The sequence below is a fragment of the Lacerta agilis genome, chromosome 5 (genome assembly GCF_009819535.1).
Source record: "Lacerta agilis isolate rLacAgi1 chromosome 5, rLacAgi1.pri, whole genome shotgun sequence".
NCBI classification, from domain to species: domain Eukaryota; kingdom Metazoa; phylum Chordata; class Lepidosauria; order Squamata; family Lacertidae; genus Lacerta; species Lacerta agilis.
The window spans coordinates 9,315,630-9,335,536 of NC_046316.1; the positions used below are offsets into that span (position 1 = coordinate 9,315,630).

General features: G+C 45.4%; 1 protein-coding gene across 1 annotated transcript in view; it reads right to left on the reverse strand.

Annotated features, from left to right (window-relative positions):
- Window positions 1–275: 275 nt before the first annotated feature.
- ANTXRL (ANTXR like) overlaps window positions 276–19,907 on the reverse strand; it is a 51,249-nt gene continuing 31,617 nt past the window's right edge. Inside the window, exons 15-18 of the mRNA XM_033148436.1 lie at window positions 18,629–18,727; window positions 16,328–16,495; window positions 13,472–13,552; window positions 276–909 (exon numbers count right to left, since the gene is read on the reverse strand). Coding sequence (XP_033004327.1) covers window positions 682–909; window positions 13,472–13,552; window positions 16,328–16,495; window positions 18,629–18,727 — 576 coding nt within the window. The 3' untranslated portion in view covers window positions 276–681. The remainder of the gene's footprint in view (window positions 910–13,471; window positions 13,553–16,327; window positions 16,496–18,628; window positions 18,728–19,907) is intronic.

Genomic DNA, 19,907 nt, shown 5'->3' on the forward strand with positions numbered 1-19,907 from the left:
TATATAGGAAATTGCCTCTGTGCAATTTGTTGTGTGTAGACGAGGCACTGAAAACCTATTCCTCAAAAATAATCAATCCCCTGGTTTCGGACCTTCCCTGGCCATGGACTATGTACTGTATTTCCGAAAGGTTCTAGATAACTATTGCTGGCAGAAAGGTCCGCTGTTTCGAAAAACAAGGAAGTACATTTAGATTTTCTGGAAAGCCAACTTCTCCACAAGTTCAACCAGCTTGTGGCTCCAAAACACATGGGGTGTATTTTTTTTTGGGGGGGGAGGGGGAAATTTACAGAATTTAGCTTCCACTTAATCGGACCCTTCCTAGCATTACTATTATGGATGACAATATTATTTGCGGGGAAAACCTAACCCCATTCACCAGCGCAGGCTTTTCCCATCTGGCTAACGACTTATAAAACATATCGAGGGTATGTGTGTGTGAACCATTAACGCATAATCTATTATCACTCGCTGCCTGGATATTTTCTTTTGTCGTATACCTAGCAGTTCCCAGGATTCAACCATGGAATGTTTATAAGGCACATGTGGCATAAATATACTCAACAGTACAAACGGACGCCTGGCATTTTGTTCTGTTTTTTTTTTTTGCTGACCAGCAACAAACTCTTGATTATAAACTAAGACTGGATATGCTCTGCTCCCATCTCGGTTGCCCACGCTTTAAGCCAGAAGCTGAGGCGGAGGACGGGATGGAGGGGGCCCCGGTGGGCATCTCAAAGGGGGAGGCGCAGGAGGAAGTTGCCTACAGGGAGGGGGCTGCATTGGCCCCGGAGAAGATGGGCTTCTTGGAGCGTTGTTGAGGGTCTGGTGTTCTCTTGGCTGCTGAGGTGCACTATACGAGATGACCGCCCCATCTGCTTTCACTCTGGTGAAATTTATGCATCGTCCCTGTAGAAGCAAACAAAGGGAAGGTTATTCTTTCCAAATACCGACATAATTGATGCTTTTGAATTATGGTGCTGGAGGAGACTCTTGAGAGTCCCATGGACCGCAAGAAGATCAAACCTATCCATTCTCAAAGAAATCAGCCCTGAGTGCTCACTAGAAGGACAGATCCTGAAGTTGAGGCTCCAGTACTTTGGCCACCTCATGAGAAGAGAAGACTCCCTAGAAAAGACCCTGATGTTGGGAAAGATGGAGGGCACAAGGAGAAGGGGACGACAGAGGATGAGATGGTTGGACAGTGTTCTCGAAGCTACCAACATGAGTTTGGCCAAACTGCGAGAGGCAGTGAAGGATAGGCATGCCTGGCATGCTCTGGTCCATGGGGTCACGAAGAGTCGGACACGACTGAACAAATGAACAACAACAACAATTTTTTTCAGTAATACGGTGGTACCTTGGTTCACAAACTTAATCCGTACTGGAAGTCTGTTCCAAAACCAAAGCGTTCCAAAGCCAAGGCGCGTTTTCCCATAGAAAGTTGTTAGGGAACTGTCCCCGGTGCAGCGCAAGGTGGTGGAAGGGCTCTCGGGATGCTACAGAGAGCCCTGTCCCACCTGGCCAGCAGCACCTCCTCTGGCAGCCGAGGGAGCAGTGAGGCTTCCAGCGGGGAGGGGGAGGCTTTTCAGGGTATGGAGGGAGAAGACTCTGGGGATGCTGGAGAGACCCCACACTCCTCTCGCTCTAGGGGCAAGGAAAGAGACACGCAGCTTCTGGCGCCCCAAAGGCGTCGAGGTGTGAAACGAAAGGATGGGAGGCGGGGTTTCCGTATACCGAAGCTCTTTTGTTGGGGCCATTCCCGGATTCTGACGATGCTTGATACAGACATGAACTTATTAGCTCTGCACTGTACATAGTTTGCACAATAAAACTCTTAAAGGAAACTCGGAGTTTTGCCTGCTTACTCATGAGCAGCCAACAGAGGACCTTACAGCGGTAATGCAAAATGGATTAATCCATTCCGGGCTTTTAAAAACAACCCCCTAAAACAGCAGTTTAACATGAATTTTACTATCTAGCGAGACCTCTGATCCATAAAATGAAAGCAATAATCAATGTACTGCAGTCACACAGTCAATCAATCAATCAATCAATCAATCAGTAGCTGAACTGGGTTTCACACAGTCACAAAAACAAGAGAGCCGCAAAAACAAAAAACAAAAAAAACGCAAAATAAATAGCAAAAACAGACAGACCTCAGCGTAACACTCAAAACGGAAGTGCGGCACTCAAAACAGAGCACATTCGGCTTCCGAAAAATGTTTGCAAACTGGAACACTTACTCCCAGGTTTGCAGTGTTTGGGTTCCAAGTTGTTTGAATACCAAGGCGTTTGAGAACCAAGGTACCCCTGTAATCAATTAATTGGTTAATCATCAATACAGCACTACCAATGCACAGTGCTAACTAATTCCCCCTTTCCTTGGGATATATGAATCCAGGGGGAGCCACGTCCGCAACGAACAGCCTAATCAAAAGATTAGGCTTATGTCTCATAGACATGTTAAGTTGGCACCGCGAGGCCTTTATGGCAGATATGCCAATGCCAACTTCCAGGGCAGGATCCACAACTCATCTGCCAAGTCCTGGCAAACCCTAAGTAACTATGAAGCCTGGATTTCACATAGTCCATTACGTCTGAATGGCTGAGCAGCTGCGGTGGCTTTCAGGCAGAAACATGCTGCTATGAACCTGTGGCTCTAGGCTGGTAGCTGTTGAAACTGCTCCCACAAATCAAAATAACCCCAGAGGCTAGTGTGGTATCCGGGCTCCAGGTATGCCTGATGTTTTCCGGATCTGCAGACTTCTGGTACACGGTAATCTGAAATCCACTAAGCGGCCGTTCCGTCTCAGCCGCCTGACCTCAAAACAGGAGCACTTTTTACTTTTGAGAATTAACCTGGTTAATAATGCTACATGGGATGGAGTGGGGCGGAATCACACCCATTTCATTTTTACTTTAAAAAGTCTTAACTCCACAATGAAATAACACTGCAACTGCTTTACCTCTAGTATAGGCATAGGCAAACTCGGCCCTCCAGATGTTTTGGGACTACAACTCCCATGATCCCTAGCTAACAGGACTAGTGGTCAGGGATGATGGGAATTGTAGTCCCAAAACATCTGGAGGGCCGAGTTTGCCTATGCCCGCTCTAGTAGAGTGGATTGCACTGGGCTACAGCACATGTGTAGGAGAGGGTTGTGTGTCCATTTTAAAAGGCAGAGAGAGAGAGAAAGACACATCAGTCGTGCTACAGATTGCTCTCTGATTAACAAAATGCTTCTTAATCTTTGCTAATGCCTGGATATATATATATATATATATTTAAAAAACAAGTTCTTGCTTGCTGTCATTTCAAAGCTTTAGAAGCACCGCTGCCTGATGCTAGCTCTTGCCTTCTGCCTCCTTCGGCGCATCAAATATATTCATAGTCCATAATCAAAGGGAATCCTGTGGAATGATCACTTTGCATTACTTTCACTTCAATTAAACTGATGGGTAACGTCAAACTACTGCCAGTTCCTGCCACACCACTTGATTTGTCGGACAGATGGGTAATCTAAAGGCCAAGTGCTATGTTCGTCTTGGAAAATAAAGCTGGACTGGAATGCCTGACACAAAACCGGCCCGGTCGTCGACAGATCTAGTGTGACATTTCCTCGCAAAATATTGCAGGAGCGAGCTTGAGTCCCGCCTGTTTTCTACTGCGGTGCTCAAAGGAGACGAGACTTCAAGAAATCAAGACGAATTCCAGCCTTGTATTACTACAAGGGTGAAAGACAGCAACAAATCATTAATAATTCTTTTAATTTTGATGCCGGCCTGCATTCAGCAGAACAGTGAGGAATTTTTAGGGCCTGTGCTTATGTGAGAGTAAGCCCAATGGAGCTTATTTCAGAATAGTCATGCATAGAAATGTGCTCCTAGTTGCACAGTGTAAAAGTCAGTCAGCGCTGTCCTTCTTTTTACAAGAATGGCAACTCCCAGCAGGGATAAGTTAATTTCAAAGCCACCATATGAAAGACCCTTGAGAGGGCAATGGTGCTTTATCCCGCGCTGGTTCAGCACAATCTGTTCTCGGCTTCTTTCTTCTGTAAAAGCAGCCTGAGGAGTGCTCCAGGTCTGGCTTTGCTTAGCAAAGGGGAAATTCGGCCAGCGTGGGCTATTTAAAAGAGGCACTAAGCTTCAAAACGGGGTCCCCTGTTCAACAGACACTGTCCTCTGTATTTGACAGGTTGCCAGAAGCCAGTGTGGTCTAGTGGTTAAGAGTGGTAGACTCGTAATCTGGGGAACCGGGTTCGTGTCTCCGCTCCTCCACATGCAGCTGCTGGGTGACCTTGGGCTAGTCACACTTCTCTGGAGTCTCTCAGCCCCACTCACCTCACAGAGTGTTTGTTGTAGGGGAGGAAGGGAAAGGAGAATGTTAGCCGCTTTGAGACTCCTATGGGTAGTGAAAAGCGGGATATCAAATCCAAACTCTTCTTCAAAATAAAAATCACAGCAAAGAAAGGAAGCCTGCCACCTTCACAGGCACATCTTGCTAGGGACGCACAACAGGGCCTTCTTAGTGATGGCTGCTCCCATGTTTTAGAGCTGCCTTCCTAGAGAAGCTAGACTGACTCCTTCCTTGTTGTCCTTCCACTGACAGGTGAATAGTTATTTTAACTCTTTGGGGAACTGACTGCTTTTAAGGGATGGGCTAATAGTGTGCTGTTCTCTTAATATTGGTTTACTGTCTGCATTTCACTACCTCGTGTTACAGACAGGATCCGTTCCGGAGGCCTGTCCATAATGTGAAAAGCCTGCAACTCGAAGCGCCGCGTCTGCATAGGCACGTGCCGCAATTTGGTACTTCTGCGCATGTGCGAGCAGTGAAACCCAGAAGTAACCCATTCCGGTACTTCCGGGTTGCCGTGGGACGCAAGACGAAGACATGCAACCTGAAGCGAATGTAACATGAGGCGTGACTGTATAGGATGATGATTGATGACTATGTATTATACACATTTCTTATTATTATGCAAATTCGTTACACAAATTCCATAACTAATCATAATGTTAGTAGTACATTGCCTTAATTCCACAGATAGTTTAATTGCTTTTTAACAATAACAACAATTACATGCTTTTTTTTTTTTTAAAGCTATGTGTGTTTTATCTGTATGTTTTAAAATATCTGTGAGATGCCTGGTTCTGGAGAAGAGGCGAGATATGAATACATAAAAACAAAACAAAACAAAAACCGGCAGCTTTTCCAGTCAAAATGGAACTAGGGTGGCTACATGAGGCCTGTCACATTACAAAAAAAAAAAAAAAAAAAAATCTGAAAAAGACAGGGCTTGTCTGTAAAGATTTGACGTCTCGATCTCAGGAATGCCACTTCGCAGCGGTAACATTTAGAGCGGCTCACTAAATGGATGCCCGTCCCCACTGAATGGATGCTCTACGCAGGGCTGCCCCTGAAGCTGACCCAGAAACTCCAGCGGGTGCAGAATGCCGCGGCGAGGCTCCTTACCGGGACCACATTCATCCAGTGCTCTACCAGCTGCACTGGCTCCCGGTGGAGTACAGGGTCAGCTTTTAGGTGCTGGTTTTGACCTTTAAAGCCCTATGCGGCTTAGGACCCTCGTACCTAAGGGACCGCCTCTCCTGGTATGTCCCGTGTAGGACCTTACGGTCCTCAAATAATAATATTTTGGAGGTCCCGAGCAACAAAGATGCTAGGTTGGCCTCAACTAGGGCCAGGGCTTTCTCGGTATTGGCACCGACTTGGTGGAACAGTCTATCACAAGAGACCAGGGCCCTGCGGGATTTGGCATCTTTCCGCAGGGCCTGCAAGACGGAGCTGTTCCACCTGGCCTTTGGGTTGGTTTCTGTTTGATAGTTATGCTTCATTCTTTTATTGGTGGGCTATTTGGAAATGAGACTGCAGTTTTAATTTTGAATTTTTAAATTTGTATTTTAATCTGTATTTTGAATTGATTGTTTTTATGTTTTTGCTGTGATTTTAATTAGTGTTAGCCGCCCTGAGCCCGGTTTTTGGCTGGGAAGGGCGGGGTATAAATAAAAATTTATTATTATATTATTATTATTTTTCAGTTTCTTTGCCCTGAACTGGGAGGCCTCTGGTTTAGAAATACTTCACACCGCACGTCTCTGTAGGAACTGGCTGAGGAGACGCTGCTTCGGACGCGAGCAAAATGAGCCTCTCTGCTCTTAAGTTAGCAGCCCCGGGCACTTGGCAAACGCATCTCATATCTGTCAACTGATGATACCAACACAATGAAGTCAGGGAGGTTATTCCTTCTGATGGGCAGGTCCTTGCTGGGTTGGCTCTGTCTGGCTTGCCGTGTCAGCAAAGCAGAAAACAAGGGGATGGGGTTTATTGTTAAGATAGACGGACTTGGAATAAAGTTGATCACTGGCGATTCATGTTAACTAGATTGCCTGAGTCGGAGGTTGCGCTTTAAGGAAATTGATGCTTGCTAAAAGACGCCCTGTTTGGCCACGGGCTGGCTGTCACGGCCGATTAAAAAACCTTCCCTGCTTCCCGTGGTATTTTACTGATTATCATAGAGAGCAGAGCTGGAAATTAGGAAGCCACTGGCGCAGTTGGTCACTTAATGTATGCCTGGGTTAACTCACACCAGTTTGAGGCTTGCAGCCCGCGTCTCGAGAAACAAAGCCGTGGGTTTAGAAATCAGTTTTTGCCTCAGTGTGTTAATCAAATGGGCGATTAACACCGCTGCAACTTAAGACAGTAGTGTGTTTTCAGTCATGCCCGCCTTCTCTACCCCAACTCTTTTTTTCCCTTTTTAATATTTTTTATTAAAGTTTTCACAATACAGTAAGATAATATCTAGATCAGACAGAATCGAATAAACAAGAAAGAAAGGAAAGAGAGAAATAGAGAAGAAGAAAAGAGAAAAAAGAACAAAGGGAAAAGAAATATTCCCCAACTCTTCACAGCTGCAAAGGTAGAAAGAATTTCCTACGAAATCACAGTTTCTATAACTGGGCTTCTGCTAATTGGGAACTGCAATTATGCAATACGTTTTATCAGAGGAAACAAAAATAAGAAATAAAAAATGGGAGTGCTTTTATAGATCTACAATTAACCAAATCTTTCCCCACATAATAATGTGCACAATAAACTGACATTTGCCAAGAAGAAGAAGAGGAGGAGGAGGAGGAGGAGGAGGAGGAGGAGGAGGAGGAGTTTGGATTTGATATCCCGCTTTTCACTACCCGAAGGAGTCTCAAGGCGGCTAACATTCTCCTTTCCCTTCCTCCCCCACAACAAACACTCTGTGAGGTGAGTGGGGCTGAGAGACTTCAAAGAAGTGTGACTAGCCCAAGGTCACCCAGCAGCTGCATGTGGAGGAGAGGAGACGCGAACCTGGTTCACCAGATTATGAGTCTACCTCTCTTAACCACTACACCACACTGGCTCTCCTGAAAAAAGGCAGTCAGCTCACATATTTAACAAAACATTTTAGAATGCTAATCCACACACCCCTGAAAATTAATTTTTGTTAATTTATTTTATAAACTGCCTCAGAGGATCAGACGCTCCAATTATTCAGATCACAGAAACGGCGAGCCTCAGAACATGAGCAGCTCAAGAATTATTAGCATCAAACTGGGTGGTGGGGTTTTTGCGGAGGTTTGTCCTCAGCTCAGTACTGTCCATAATTTTGGTCAAAAACGCCATACAAAATAGGGGGCGTCTTATACACGGAAAAATACGGTGCTTGAAAACTCGAGGGGTATGGGGCGTAAGAGGCAGATTTTCAGCTCTGTTACAAGCCCATGGTGCTCTTTGGCAAATCACCCAAAGCCAATTCATATACGACCAGCAAATGATCTGCTTTTGAATTGCAGGGGGTTGGACTAGATGGCTCTTGGGGTCCCTTCTAACTCTACAATTCCATGATTCCTCACCAATGAAACACTTCCCTCCATTCTGGGTAAGGAACCAAACAATGCCTGGTCAGAGCATGGAACTGGGAACCAGTGTGGTGTAGTGGTTAAGAGTGGTAGACTCGTAATCTGGTGAACCGGGTTCGCGTCCCCGCTCCTCCACATGCAGCTGCTGGGTGACCTTGGGCTAGTCACACTTCTCTGAGGTCTCTCAGCCCCCACTCACCTCACAGAGTGTTTGTTGTGGGGGAGGAAGGGAAAAGAGAATGTGAGCCGCTTTGAGACTCCTTCGGGTAGTGATAAAGCGGGATATCAAATCCAAACTCTTCTTCTTCTTCTTCAGATTCTTGAGCACCCAGAACACAGATCCTATTAGACTGGCCTATGCCGAAAGCTGATTTGTTGACTGCAGTCAAACTGCTTTATATAATGGAAGTGCTCTACCCCTAGACTAGGACCCCCAGAAATCACGGTCAGCGAACATCAGGAAACATTAAGACAGTGTCACTGATATTAAGCATATGCATCAATCTGGGAGGCATACAAGTCACTTGTCATGGCAACGAAAGTCTAGTCTAGGAAGCACTGAAAGAGAGCAATGAGGCTACGCGAAGCTCTCCCCAGTGAATTATCTATTACATCCAGAATGTTGTCATTTTCAAAAACAGCAGGAGACACTCGCGGGATCAGAGACCCTGCAGGAACCGCGCAGCGTTAACAGGGAAGCGAGCTGGTCACATGTGACTCACAAACTCACGGAAAATTAGATAAAATTCACAGATTCATCTACAGATATTAGCCATGACTCTCAATCAGATGCTGGGATCAAGCAGCGGGGAAGGGATATGGCCTTTATTTCCTGCTTTTCTCAGAGCTCAACTGAATGATGTGCCCTTTGTGCAACTGGCGATTTTACCTGGATGGCTTTTAAAAATAAGAAACACGTGCTAGTCCTTGAATGCTACAGTGCTATGTGAATTCGGACCTTGAACTTGTTTGCCCCTCACTATGGTCCCACCTGCTCCTTCTATTTTCTTTTTAAAAGCCATCTTCAAATATCCTAAAGGGCTGTCCCATAGGAGATGGAGAAAGCTTGTTTTCTCCTGCTCCGGAGGGTAGGACCGAAACCAACAGCTTCAAGTTACAAGGCAGGGAATTAAATGTCAGGAAGACGGTAAGAGAGTGGAACAGTCTCCCTCAGAAGGTGGTGGACTCTCCTTCCTTGGGAGGTTTTTAAGCAGAGGTTGTTAAGTACAGCAATTTAATTCACTGAAATTGTAAAGGCTTGTATGCATTACCATGTGTTTAAATATGATTGGCTGGTATCTGAATTTTAGAAGTTCTCATGTGACTGGCTTACATTGGTCACATGGGACGTAACTAACGACAGAGAGGCTCCCATTTTATGTGAAGCAAGATGGCCGTCTTTTAGGATCCACTGTGAACACTGCTAAGTAGCATTGAGTGCTGGAGTGCTTCTTCTCTGCTTGAAAGAAAGAGAGCAAAGCTGCGGGAGAAGGCAAAAGTGGAAATTTCTCATAGGAGCTGAGAGGCATGGGCTAAACTGAGATACAGAAGGCTGAGTGCTGAGCTCTGGAGAGGAAAATATAGTTGTTTGGAAGTTGGAAGAAGAGACTAAGCCCATGCTTGGAGAAGCATGTGACTGTACATATTATATTTTAATTCACCTATAAGTTTCTGCAAGTAAGGACTTGCAAGTAAGGACTAAAGAAGGGTGTCAGTCATATATATGATTTAAGCTTCTTAGCTGTGATTTCGATTCTCTTACTTCAACAGAGGTTGGATGGCAATCTGTCATGGATGCTTCAGTTGAGATTCCAGCATTGCAGGGGGTTGGACTAGATGAGCCTCAGAGTCCTTTCCAACCCTACAAGTCTATTTTTCTATTATTTATTCATTCACCCAACTGCTAGCAGTTGTATAAATGGAATCATCTCCGTTTGCCCCTCAAAGCCATCCGGCTGTTGTAATCCGGATGCCAGGCTAGAGGGATCATTGATCTATCATCTATCATGATTCCACTTGTGTTCCTAACCAGGAACATAACCTGGCGATATGGCTAACAAAGGGAGGAGCACATAACTTTGCGCAGTATTTTCCCCTCAGCTCCAGCCCTCCTCTGCTGTTACTTCTTGAATACCAGTTCACTTTTCCTAATTGTGGGACCAGCTCTGATTAATGGCTAGGCCACACTTAGCACTGGTTGTATTTTTATATACAGGTGAACCTCGAAAAATTAGAATTTCGTGGAAAGGTTCATTTCTTTCAGTAATTCAACTTAAAAGGTGAAACTAATATAGACTCATGACATGCAAAGCGAGATATGCCAAGCCTTTATTTGTTATAATTGTGATGATTGTGGCGTACAGCTGATGAGAACCCCAAATTAACAATTTCAACTTTGGGGTTTTCATCAGCTGTACGCCACAATCATCACAATTATACCAAGCAAAGGCTTGACATATCTTGCTTCGCATGTCATGAGTCTATCTCATATATTAAACTCCAGTAGCGAATGAAAACAATTGCTTACATAAATGGACTTTCCACGATACTCTAATTTTTTGAGTTTCACCTGTATGTAAAAAAAGAATGTGATGGTGTAGACATGTATGGGGTGGGGTTCAGCAACAGAGGGCATGCATTTTTTCAGAGACAAATGGCGGGCTTTTCCATCCAGCCTGGAGTAAACATGAACTTGGCAAAGGGAATGCTGACACTTTTCAGCTGAGGTTTTTGGTCAACCAGGGATTGGGGAATTTCCTGTATGGGTATTTGCTGAAATGCAGACTAGGGCAGATTCTTTTCGAAAACCAAAATCAAAGGAGGATCTGAGAAGGACAAGGTCAGGGCTCCATAAGGCAAGCTTCTCTTCCCCCCCTTCCCCACCCACAGAGATTTAGTTTACATGGGAAGCCTGCCCCATCCTTGTGCCAGAAGCCTAATTGTTGCCACGATCATAAAATTGTGGCATAAATGCAACTGCACACAGTACTTTAGGGACAGGGGTGGGGTGGGAAGGCACAGTGCTGCATTGCGATGCAGCGTGACACCATCTTTGTATTATTCCTCTTCAAATAATCCGTAATGTTTCACCTGCCTTTTTATGGGCAACAAAATTGTGTGCTATTTCACCCCACCTCAGCTGCTAAATGTCGTGATACGTTGATATATCACGATGTTCGGAATGTATCTTGGATGCTTCTTCCTCCGCACTGGAGAATAGAGCAGGACTATTACCGTATTTTTCGCTCCTTGAGATGCACCTGACCATAAGACGCACATAGTTTTTAGAGGCGGAAAGGGGGAAAGCTCCTTTTGGGGGGGATCAGCTCACAGTTCTGCAGCTTCTTTTGCAAAGGGGAAAAGCCCCGTTTTTTTGAGGGTCAGCTCAAAGTTGTGCAGCTTCTTTGGCAAAGGGAAAAAATCCTGTTTTTATGGGGTTCAACTCACAGTTCTGCAGCTTCTTTAGGAAAGGAAAGGGAGCTGTTTCTACAGTTTCCAGACAGATAATCTAATCAGCCAGTCACATGTCGCTGGGGAAACAAACAGTCTCCGTCTGTAGAACATTCAACAATGGAGGCCTGAGCAAGGGAGCAGGGCCGGAAAGGGAGCCAGCGATCGACCACACACTCACTCCATAAGACGCGCATACATTTTCCCTTTAGGAGGAAAAAAGTGTGTCTTATAGAGCAAAAAATACGGTACTTCCCTTGATCAGGACACTATACTTTGTTGATGCAAGCAATCCAGGTGTCCCCCATCTTCTATTTGTGCACCTGGTTCTTCATGCTTAAGTGCACAACCTAACGTTTGTCCCAATTGAAATTTATTTTGTTAATTTGGGCTCTGTTCTCCAATCTGTTACGGTCCACTTGAATCCCGATTCTGTCTTCAGCAGTATTAGCTACCCCTCCCAGTTTGGTGACATTTGCAATTTGGATAAGAACCCACTCAATTCCTCTGTCCAAGTCAGTTATAAAGACGTTGAACAACAGGCCCGGGACAGAACCCTGTAGCACCCCACTTGTCACTTTTTTCTGGGATGATGAGGTACCACTCTGTGGGTTCGGCCCGTTAACCAGCTACAAATCCACCTAACAGTTACCTCATCTAGTCCACATTTTACCAGCTTCTCTGCCAGAATATCATGGGGGACTTTGGCAAAAGCCTTACTGAAATCAAGATATACTACATCCACAGCATTCCCCTGATCTACCAAGTTGGTAACTGCACCAAAAAAGGAGAATCATCCGGCATTACTTGTTTTTGAGAAAAACATGCTGTCTCTTAGTAATCACAGCATCCTTTTCTAAGTGCTCACAGAACAACTGCTCAATTATCTGCTTTAGGACCTTTCTTGGTATCAATGGTGATTTGTTTGTTGGTCTATTTTTTTAACTGATTGTTTTAGCTTTGGAATGCAGTATTTAATTATTTTTTCACTGCAAACCAGCTGGACGATATTGTTGATTGAATGTTAAATAATAAAACAGGATCCAGTTATGGCTTTGGGGTTCAGACTAATAATAAATAATAATAATAATTATTATTTATACCCTGCCCTTCCCGGTTCAGAAACCCGGGCTCAGGGCGGCTAACAACAAATTCAAAACACTTAATTGTAATACAAAATAAAAGCAGCATAAAAATACAGTATAAAAGCATGAATAACAATAAAATTCAAAGCTCAAAAATCAATTGGGGAAACCCATCCAATAAACATTGTATAGTCACCAGGGCTAGCTGGCTAAATTAGTCCTACTTGGGCCAGTGAGGAGGCCAGGGGAGAATTAGCTGTGGGGTCCCAGAGCGGGTAATCTTCATAAAAAGGCGAGGGAGGAAGGAAGAGAAGGGAAATAAAAGATCAGGGCCATCTCATCCATAGGGGCTGGTGGCACGGCGCACCAGGGCGCCGGGCCCCCCAGGGGCGCCCCCGCGAGCCCGCCAGCATACCGGGCTCCCCCTCCCCAACCTGCCCCCGCCCCGGCGGGCTGCAAGCCGGCTGCCCTCGCCTCCCGGAGCCCCAGCTGGAGCGCTGGAGCGGCGCGGGGCTCCAGCACTCCAGCTGGGGCTCCAGGAGGCGAGGGCGGCCGGCTTGCAGCCCGCCCGCCCGCTTGCAGCCCGCCTGCCCCTCATCCCCCACCTGCCGCTCATTCCCTGCCCGCCGGCGTGCGAGTGCCCGCTCCAACGCCACGCCCCTCATCCCCCGCTCGCCCACCCCCCCTCCCGAGGGGCGGCCAGCGCGGGAGGGAGGCGGGCGGCGAGGTGGCAGGCCGGGGGCGCCGAGGGATCGCCGCGACACGGCAGCCAATCCCTCTAAGACGGCCCTGTAAAAGATCAAGCTGAGTTCAAATTAAAGCCCAGGTGGAATAGCTCTGTCTTACAGGCCCGATTGAATCCCGATTCTGGCCCTTACAGAACGGTAATAGATATTTTTAGATTGAAAACGTTTAATTTTAACAGGAATTCTATATGTATGACACAAAGACAGAGAGAAAGGTGAAAAGCATTGCCTCTGACAAGAAGGAAGCGACGTGCCGTGGCACTTATAATACCTTACCTTATCCCCAGGCAGCGGTCTCATTAGAGAAACTTGATCATAGCCTCGTCGAACAAGGGCCCACAGGGCATCCAGCTTGCCCTGAAATAAGAAACGTTTGACATATTGGACATTGGAAACTGTAGGTTTCCTAGACTGGTTTGATGTCAGCAATGGGCTACATGAAGACTAGCAAACTGAAACCAAATTCAGGCAAGAAAGAGGTCCTTCCAAACAGTAGGGTTTTTATCTTGCATGTTCAACAAGGGGTTGTGTTCCCTTTGAAAACTTAGGCTCGGAGTTTAGGGTTGCTATTGTACCCGGTCACAGACCTGGCTTTTCAAGTCTTGTAGCCTTTGCAGAATTATTAATAATCAGGAATCAGTCCAGCTGGGGCAAATGGGACAGTAATAATAATAATAATAATAATAATAATAATAATAATAATAATAATAATAATAAATTATTTATACCCTGCCCATCTGGCTGGGTTGCCCCAGCCACTCTGGGCGGCTCCTAACAGAATATTAAACAGAATAAAACATCAAACATTAAAAACTTCCCTAAACAGGTCTGCCTTCAGGTGTCTTAGATAGTCAGATAGTTGCTTATTTCCTTGGCATCTGAAGGGAGGGCGATCCACAGGGCAGGCGCCACCACCAAGAAGGCCCTCTTCCTGGCTCCCTGTAGCTTCACTTCTTGCAGGGAGGGAACCGCCAGAAGGCCCTTGGAGCTGGACCTCATTGTCTGGGCTGAACGATGTTGGGTGGAGACGCTCCTTCAGGTATACTCAAGGGAACATGAACTGGATTTGACAGGGCCTGCCAACCTTGTTTACTCCTGACCCACTCACATCTAAAGCAGAGGCTGGGTGGATGGCTAATTTTAAAGCCAAGAAAGGGATCTGTGAGTGTAAGACCCCTTTTGTTTCCTTATTACCTCACGGCCACCTGAAACACTCTTATTGCTGTCCCATCTTACTGTTCGTGTCGAAGCCGGGCTTTGAGAAAAGTCCCAGCAGGAGGGGAGGGGGTGATGCTCAGTCCCCCCCCCCCCCAATTGCATACAATTTCATCAATTGCATACAATTGCATCCAGGCTGAACGATGGAGGTGGAGACGCTCCTTCGGGCTTTAAAGGTCAACACCAACACTTTGAATTAAGACAGAATTAATATCCACCAGTCTTGGACAGTGTTCTCGAAGCGACTAGCATGAGTTTGGCCAAACTGCAGGAGGCAGTGAAAGATAGGCGTGCCTGGCGTGCTCTGGTCCATGGGGTCACGAAGAGTCGGGCACGACTGAACGACTGAACAACAACAACAAAGTCTTTTGAAACAGCATTTGAAGTCTTTAGCCTTTCTAAGCAGTTCAGACAGATAAATCTCTTGCATAGGAATCATACAGGGCAGGACAAAACAGCATTTCCCAACAATGCTGTGGTTGGACGGCAACACCGCCATCCTTGATCATCAACCACATTGGCTAGATGTGGCTGGAATCCCAACTGTTACTCACATCTCTGAAAAAATTTGTAACAAAATATTCCAGAAATCTTAACAACATGGCAATCAGATCAAGGGCCTATTAAACAGGCAAATAATATTATTTACACGTAACTCATAACTTGCTCTATTCACATAATTTTAGCGGACTGCTTGCAGCATTTGGGGCTTTTATATTATTATTGCAGTGGAAACTTGGTTCTCGAACTTAATCCGTTCCGGGAGTCCGTCCGACTCCCGAAACTGTTCAAAAACCAAGGCACGGCTTCCGACTGGCTGCAGGAGCTTCCTGCACTCAATCGGAAGCCACGTCGGACGTTCGGCCTCCGAAAAACGTTCGAAAACCGGAACACTTACTTCCGTGTTTTCGCCATTCAGGAGCCAAAACGTCCGAACACCACGGCATTCGAGAACCAAGGTACAACTGGATTATGAGTCGTAATCACCTGCCTTTCACCCTAAGGTCCCAAGGCAGGTTCCAGCATCGAAACACAAGATTAAAACAGTTGAAAACAACTCACAGTCACAGAAAAGAGGTGGCATCACTGTTCTGCACTGATATCCCCTAGATATTTATTATTACAGCCATTGGCCCATCACACACGATTTTTCAAACAACATATGTATACTTAGCCTTTCTACTTAGAACTTCGAAAGGACTTTAAAGTAACAGACTAAGCAGTAAATTTACAACGTAAAACATCACCCCCTATTTATAAAATTATAAAAACTATAAAAACAATAAAAACTATAAAAAATTATAAAAAACATCAATTAAGGTAACACTTAATTACATCCTGAGTCATGATTTAAAAGGAATGTCCAATCCGCCCAGAAGTCCGTTTTTCTTCTTTTGGGATAGGACGGTGATCAGAAATCTGGCAACCGTAAGTGATCTTGGAGTTTCTTCATCATTCAGTAGGTATCTCAGTTTGGCTTCGTTCGAGTCATCGGCAATTCCCTTTAAATATGGAGCAAGAAACTGAGGCAGTCCGCCCCATTTTGCCGCCTGAGGCAAAACAGGAAGTTGCCTCCTTGCTGCAGCCACCCTTACCTGGACCCTGTGGTGGCGTCCGCGAAGCAGCAACAATGGTGGCAGGTTCTGGCGAGATCACACGAGATCTTGCCGGAAGCCGCCCCCCACTTCTCCGCTTCTTGGGTAATCATACAAAAATTTAATAAAATTTAAGAACTGGCTTGGTTTTTTTTCTTTACAGTCAAGCGGTGAATAATTTTTATGAAATAAATAAATATGTGCCTGACAGCAGGTCCTTAAGCAGATCATGGCAAAGAACGTTGGTGGCCGTTCTGGTGTTCAATTCTGGGAGTGGGCGTTTGGCAAAATCTAGAATAAAATCAAATATGTGCGTTACCTTTATGGGAGTGTACCATTTCCTTTCGGAGGGCAACCTCCGGGGGTGATCTCTCTTCGGCTTGGGCTCCCAGGGCTCAAATTCCTCTTCTGGCAATTTGATGACGGCATTTTTGGGCTTCTCTAGCTTTGCTCCTTCCTCTGTCGATCCTTTGTCACCCCACCTCACCTGATCAAGGCAAAACGCAATGGAATGGTATATTCTCTCTAGCACATGGGTAGGCAAACTAAGGCCCGGGGGCCGGATCCGGCCCAATCGCCTTCTCAATCCGGCCCGTGGGCGGTCCGGGAATCAGTGTGTTTTTACATGAGTAGCATGTTTCCTTTTATTTAAAATGCATCTCTGGGTTATTTGTGGGGCCTGCCTGGTGTTTTTACATGAGTAGAATGTGTCCTTTTATTTAAAATGCATCTCTGGGTTATTTGTGGGGCCTGCCTGGTGTTTTTACAGGAGTAGAATGTGTCCCTTTATTTAAAATGCATCTCTGGGTTATTTGTGGGGCATAGGAATTCGTTCATTTTTCCCCTTCAAAATATAGTCCGGCCCCCCACAAGGTCTGGGGGGCAGTGGACCAGCCCCCTGCTGAAAAAGTTTGCTGACCCCTTCTCTAGCAGGTGGGAAATCGGGTTTTCTGAGCAGGGTGTCTGTGGTTTTGACTGGGAAAATTGCCAGATGAATTGTCACAGGCCTTGCTTTTGAATTTCACTGCCATCTTTTACATTTCTCCCCTCCACACCTGTATGTGCAAGAGCAGTGTTTTTCAACCACTGTTCCGCGGCACACTAGTGTGCCGCGAGATGTTGCCTGGTGTGCCGTGGGAAAAATTGAAAAATTCAAGAGAATTACTTTATATATCAATCAATCAAGTCAATATAGGCACAGAGTTAAATTTTTTAACATTTTCTAATGGTGGTGTGCCTCGTTATTTTTTTCATGAAACAAGTGTGCCTTTGCCCAAAAAAGGTTGAAAAACACTGTGCAAGAGAATAAGACTTCTCCATGCCCCTGACAAGGCTTTAGACCACAAATGTTTATGCAGTTTCTTTTGTCTTACCACAGGACTCTTTTATTATTTTTCGAATGGCACTACCATTATCCATGGTTAACACTCTCATAATTAACCCCCCAAGTCATGCATATTATGTTTTTCTCAATTTTGAATTTCTATCTCAGATTGAATTTTTATTTATTTTCGGGGGATGGGGGCAGGGATAGTCTCATTCTATACCATTTATGCTTCCGTACTTCAGTATTATTTTTTAATTATGAACTCGCATCTGCTTAAAACTGGTTATGTCCTTGAACTTATAAGAATTACAGTGATCTCATCCTAGTTCCTTCTCATCTCACCCTAGTTCCTAGAATCCTTCTATGATTCTATAGGTCTTTAAGCGGAGGCTTGACAGCCATCTGTCAGGAATGCTTTGATGGTGTTTCCTGCTTGGCAGGGGGTTGGACTGGATGGCCCTTGTGGTCTCTTCCAACTCTAGGATTCTATGATTCTAGTTTACCCAGAGTGGCTGGGGCGACCCAGTCAGATGGGCTGGGTACAAACAATAATAAAAAATAAAATTATTATAATAAAATTATTAGTTTGTGATGTGTGCACATAACACCAATATTGCTCCACTGACGCCATCAGTAGAGAACCTGGCTTGATAAATGAATTGCCCATGTTGACACCCATGTAAAAGGCAAAGGATGCCTGGGGTTACGGCTCTCATCTCGATTTCAGGCTGAGGGAGCTGGTGTTTGTCCCCAGACAGCTTTCCGGGTCATGTAGCCAGCATGACTAAACCGCTTCTGGCAAAACGGAACACCGTGACGGAAACCAGAGCGCACGGAAACGCTGTTTACCTTCCTGCCGGAGCGGTACCTATTTATCTACTTGCACTGGTGTGCTTTCGAACTGCTAGGTTGGCAGAGGCTGGGACCGAGCAACGGGAGCTCACTCCATCGCGGGGACTCGAACCGCCGACCTTCTGATCGGCAAGTCCAAGAGGCTCAGTGGTTTAGCCCACAGCGCCACCCGCGTCCCTATAACACCCATGTATCAGCTTGCCTGGCACTAACAGGTGATTTATTGAAGGCCCCAAATTACGATGATTTCCGATTTCCTAGACACAAGTACAATTATAGTCCAAGCCAGGGTTTCTCAAACTTTGAGTTTGGATCGTGCCTGTCCTAAACTCATCCTCAACACCGATCACCTGAATGTGCATGGTCACATGCAAACAGTATGCGAGGAGTTTTGCAGACGCAATTGGGAGACCCACACAGGCTTCAGAACAAATGCAATACCTCCATTCTTTTGATTCCACCTACACCTCTCCCTCCGTAATAAGACGCATCCACTGTAGGCCACTTTTTCTTTGGAAAACCATCTTCATCATCTGACTCCTGTGGGAAAGATACAGAAAGGGAGAGCGATCTGTGTGTGTATATTCTCAGGAAGCAGCTTGGTCAACAAGCAGGCATCCGAAATCTCTATTCTTGGCTTTGCATGCCTGCATTCATAGCCTGGCGGCAAACAGAAACCTCGTTGTTTTCCCAGCTGCAGCTCCTTCCAGGGCAGAGAAAAAAGAAGAAGAAGAGAGGGGCTCTTTGCCTTTTTAGCTAAGGCTATTTATCTGTAATCAAATAGAGAGAGAGCTTCAAAAATCTGTTTAGATTCTGAAGCTGTATTGTACGTTATTGTTATGTACTGAGTTGAATAGGATCCAAACTGCAGCAGTCTGATTGGTCCTAGAACAATAGGATTGAGATTGCAGCAGTCTGACTGGTCTCAGAACAATAGGATTGAGATTGCAGCAGTCTGACTGGTCCCAGAACAATAGGATTGAGATTGCAGGAGTCTGATTGGTCTGCAGGAGCCACCCAATCCAGCTCCAGGTGGAAGTGAATCCGCACTCTGATTGGCATACAGGAGTATCCCGGAATTAGCCAATCACGTGGGGCCCATTGTGTAAATAGTGTATATAAAGCAAACGTTTTGGGGGAACTACATTCCTCACTACTATGAGCTGAATAAAGAGCATGAAAATCACACTGGACTCCGAGTATCTTTCAGTTATAATGCTAGATATTCTAAGGCATTGCCCAAAAGGCAATGCATTAATAAAAAAATGGCATTTTATACTTTTGAAACTATCCATATTTCTCGCAAACTCCTGTTTATTCATTGCTCCGCTTATACAACTATTATTTTGATCATTGTTTCTTGCGGAAGATGTTGCTGCATCTGGAAGCAAACTACCCCTCAGAATTTCCTGGTCTGTCACTGCCAGCTCAAACTCCACTAGTCTGTATCGGGTGTTTTTGCACCAATGTGTATCATGTTACACTTATTTCAGCGTCTGCACCCATACACCCACGCTCCTCTTTACACATTTTTAGTGCTGCTGGGACTCCTCTTCCGTTTTAAGTGTGCTAGCTCTGGCGTGGATAACAGGCATTAACCTGCGCCAGCCAAACAAATTCAGCCGAAAAAGTGCTGAGTATTGCTAATGTAGATACTGGTTGGAGAAGGAGAAGGAGAAGGAGAAGAAGAGGAAGAGGAAGAGGAAGAGGAAGAAGAATT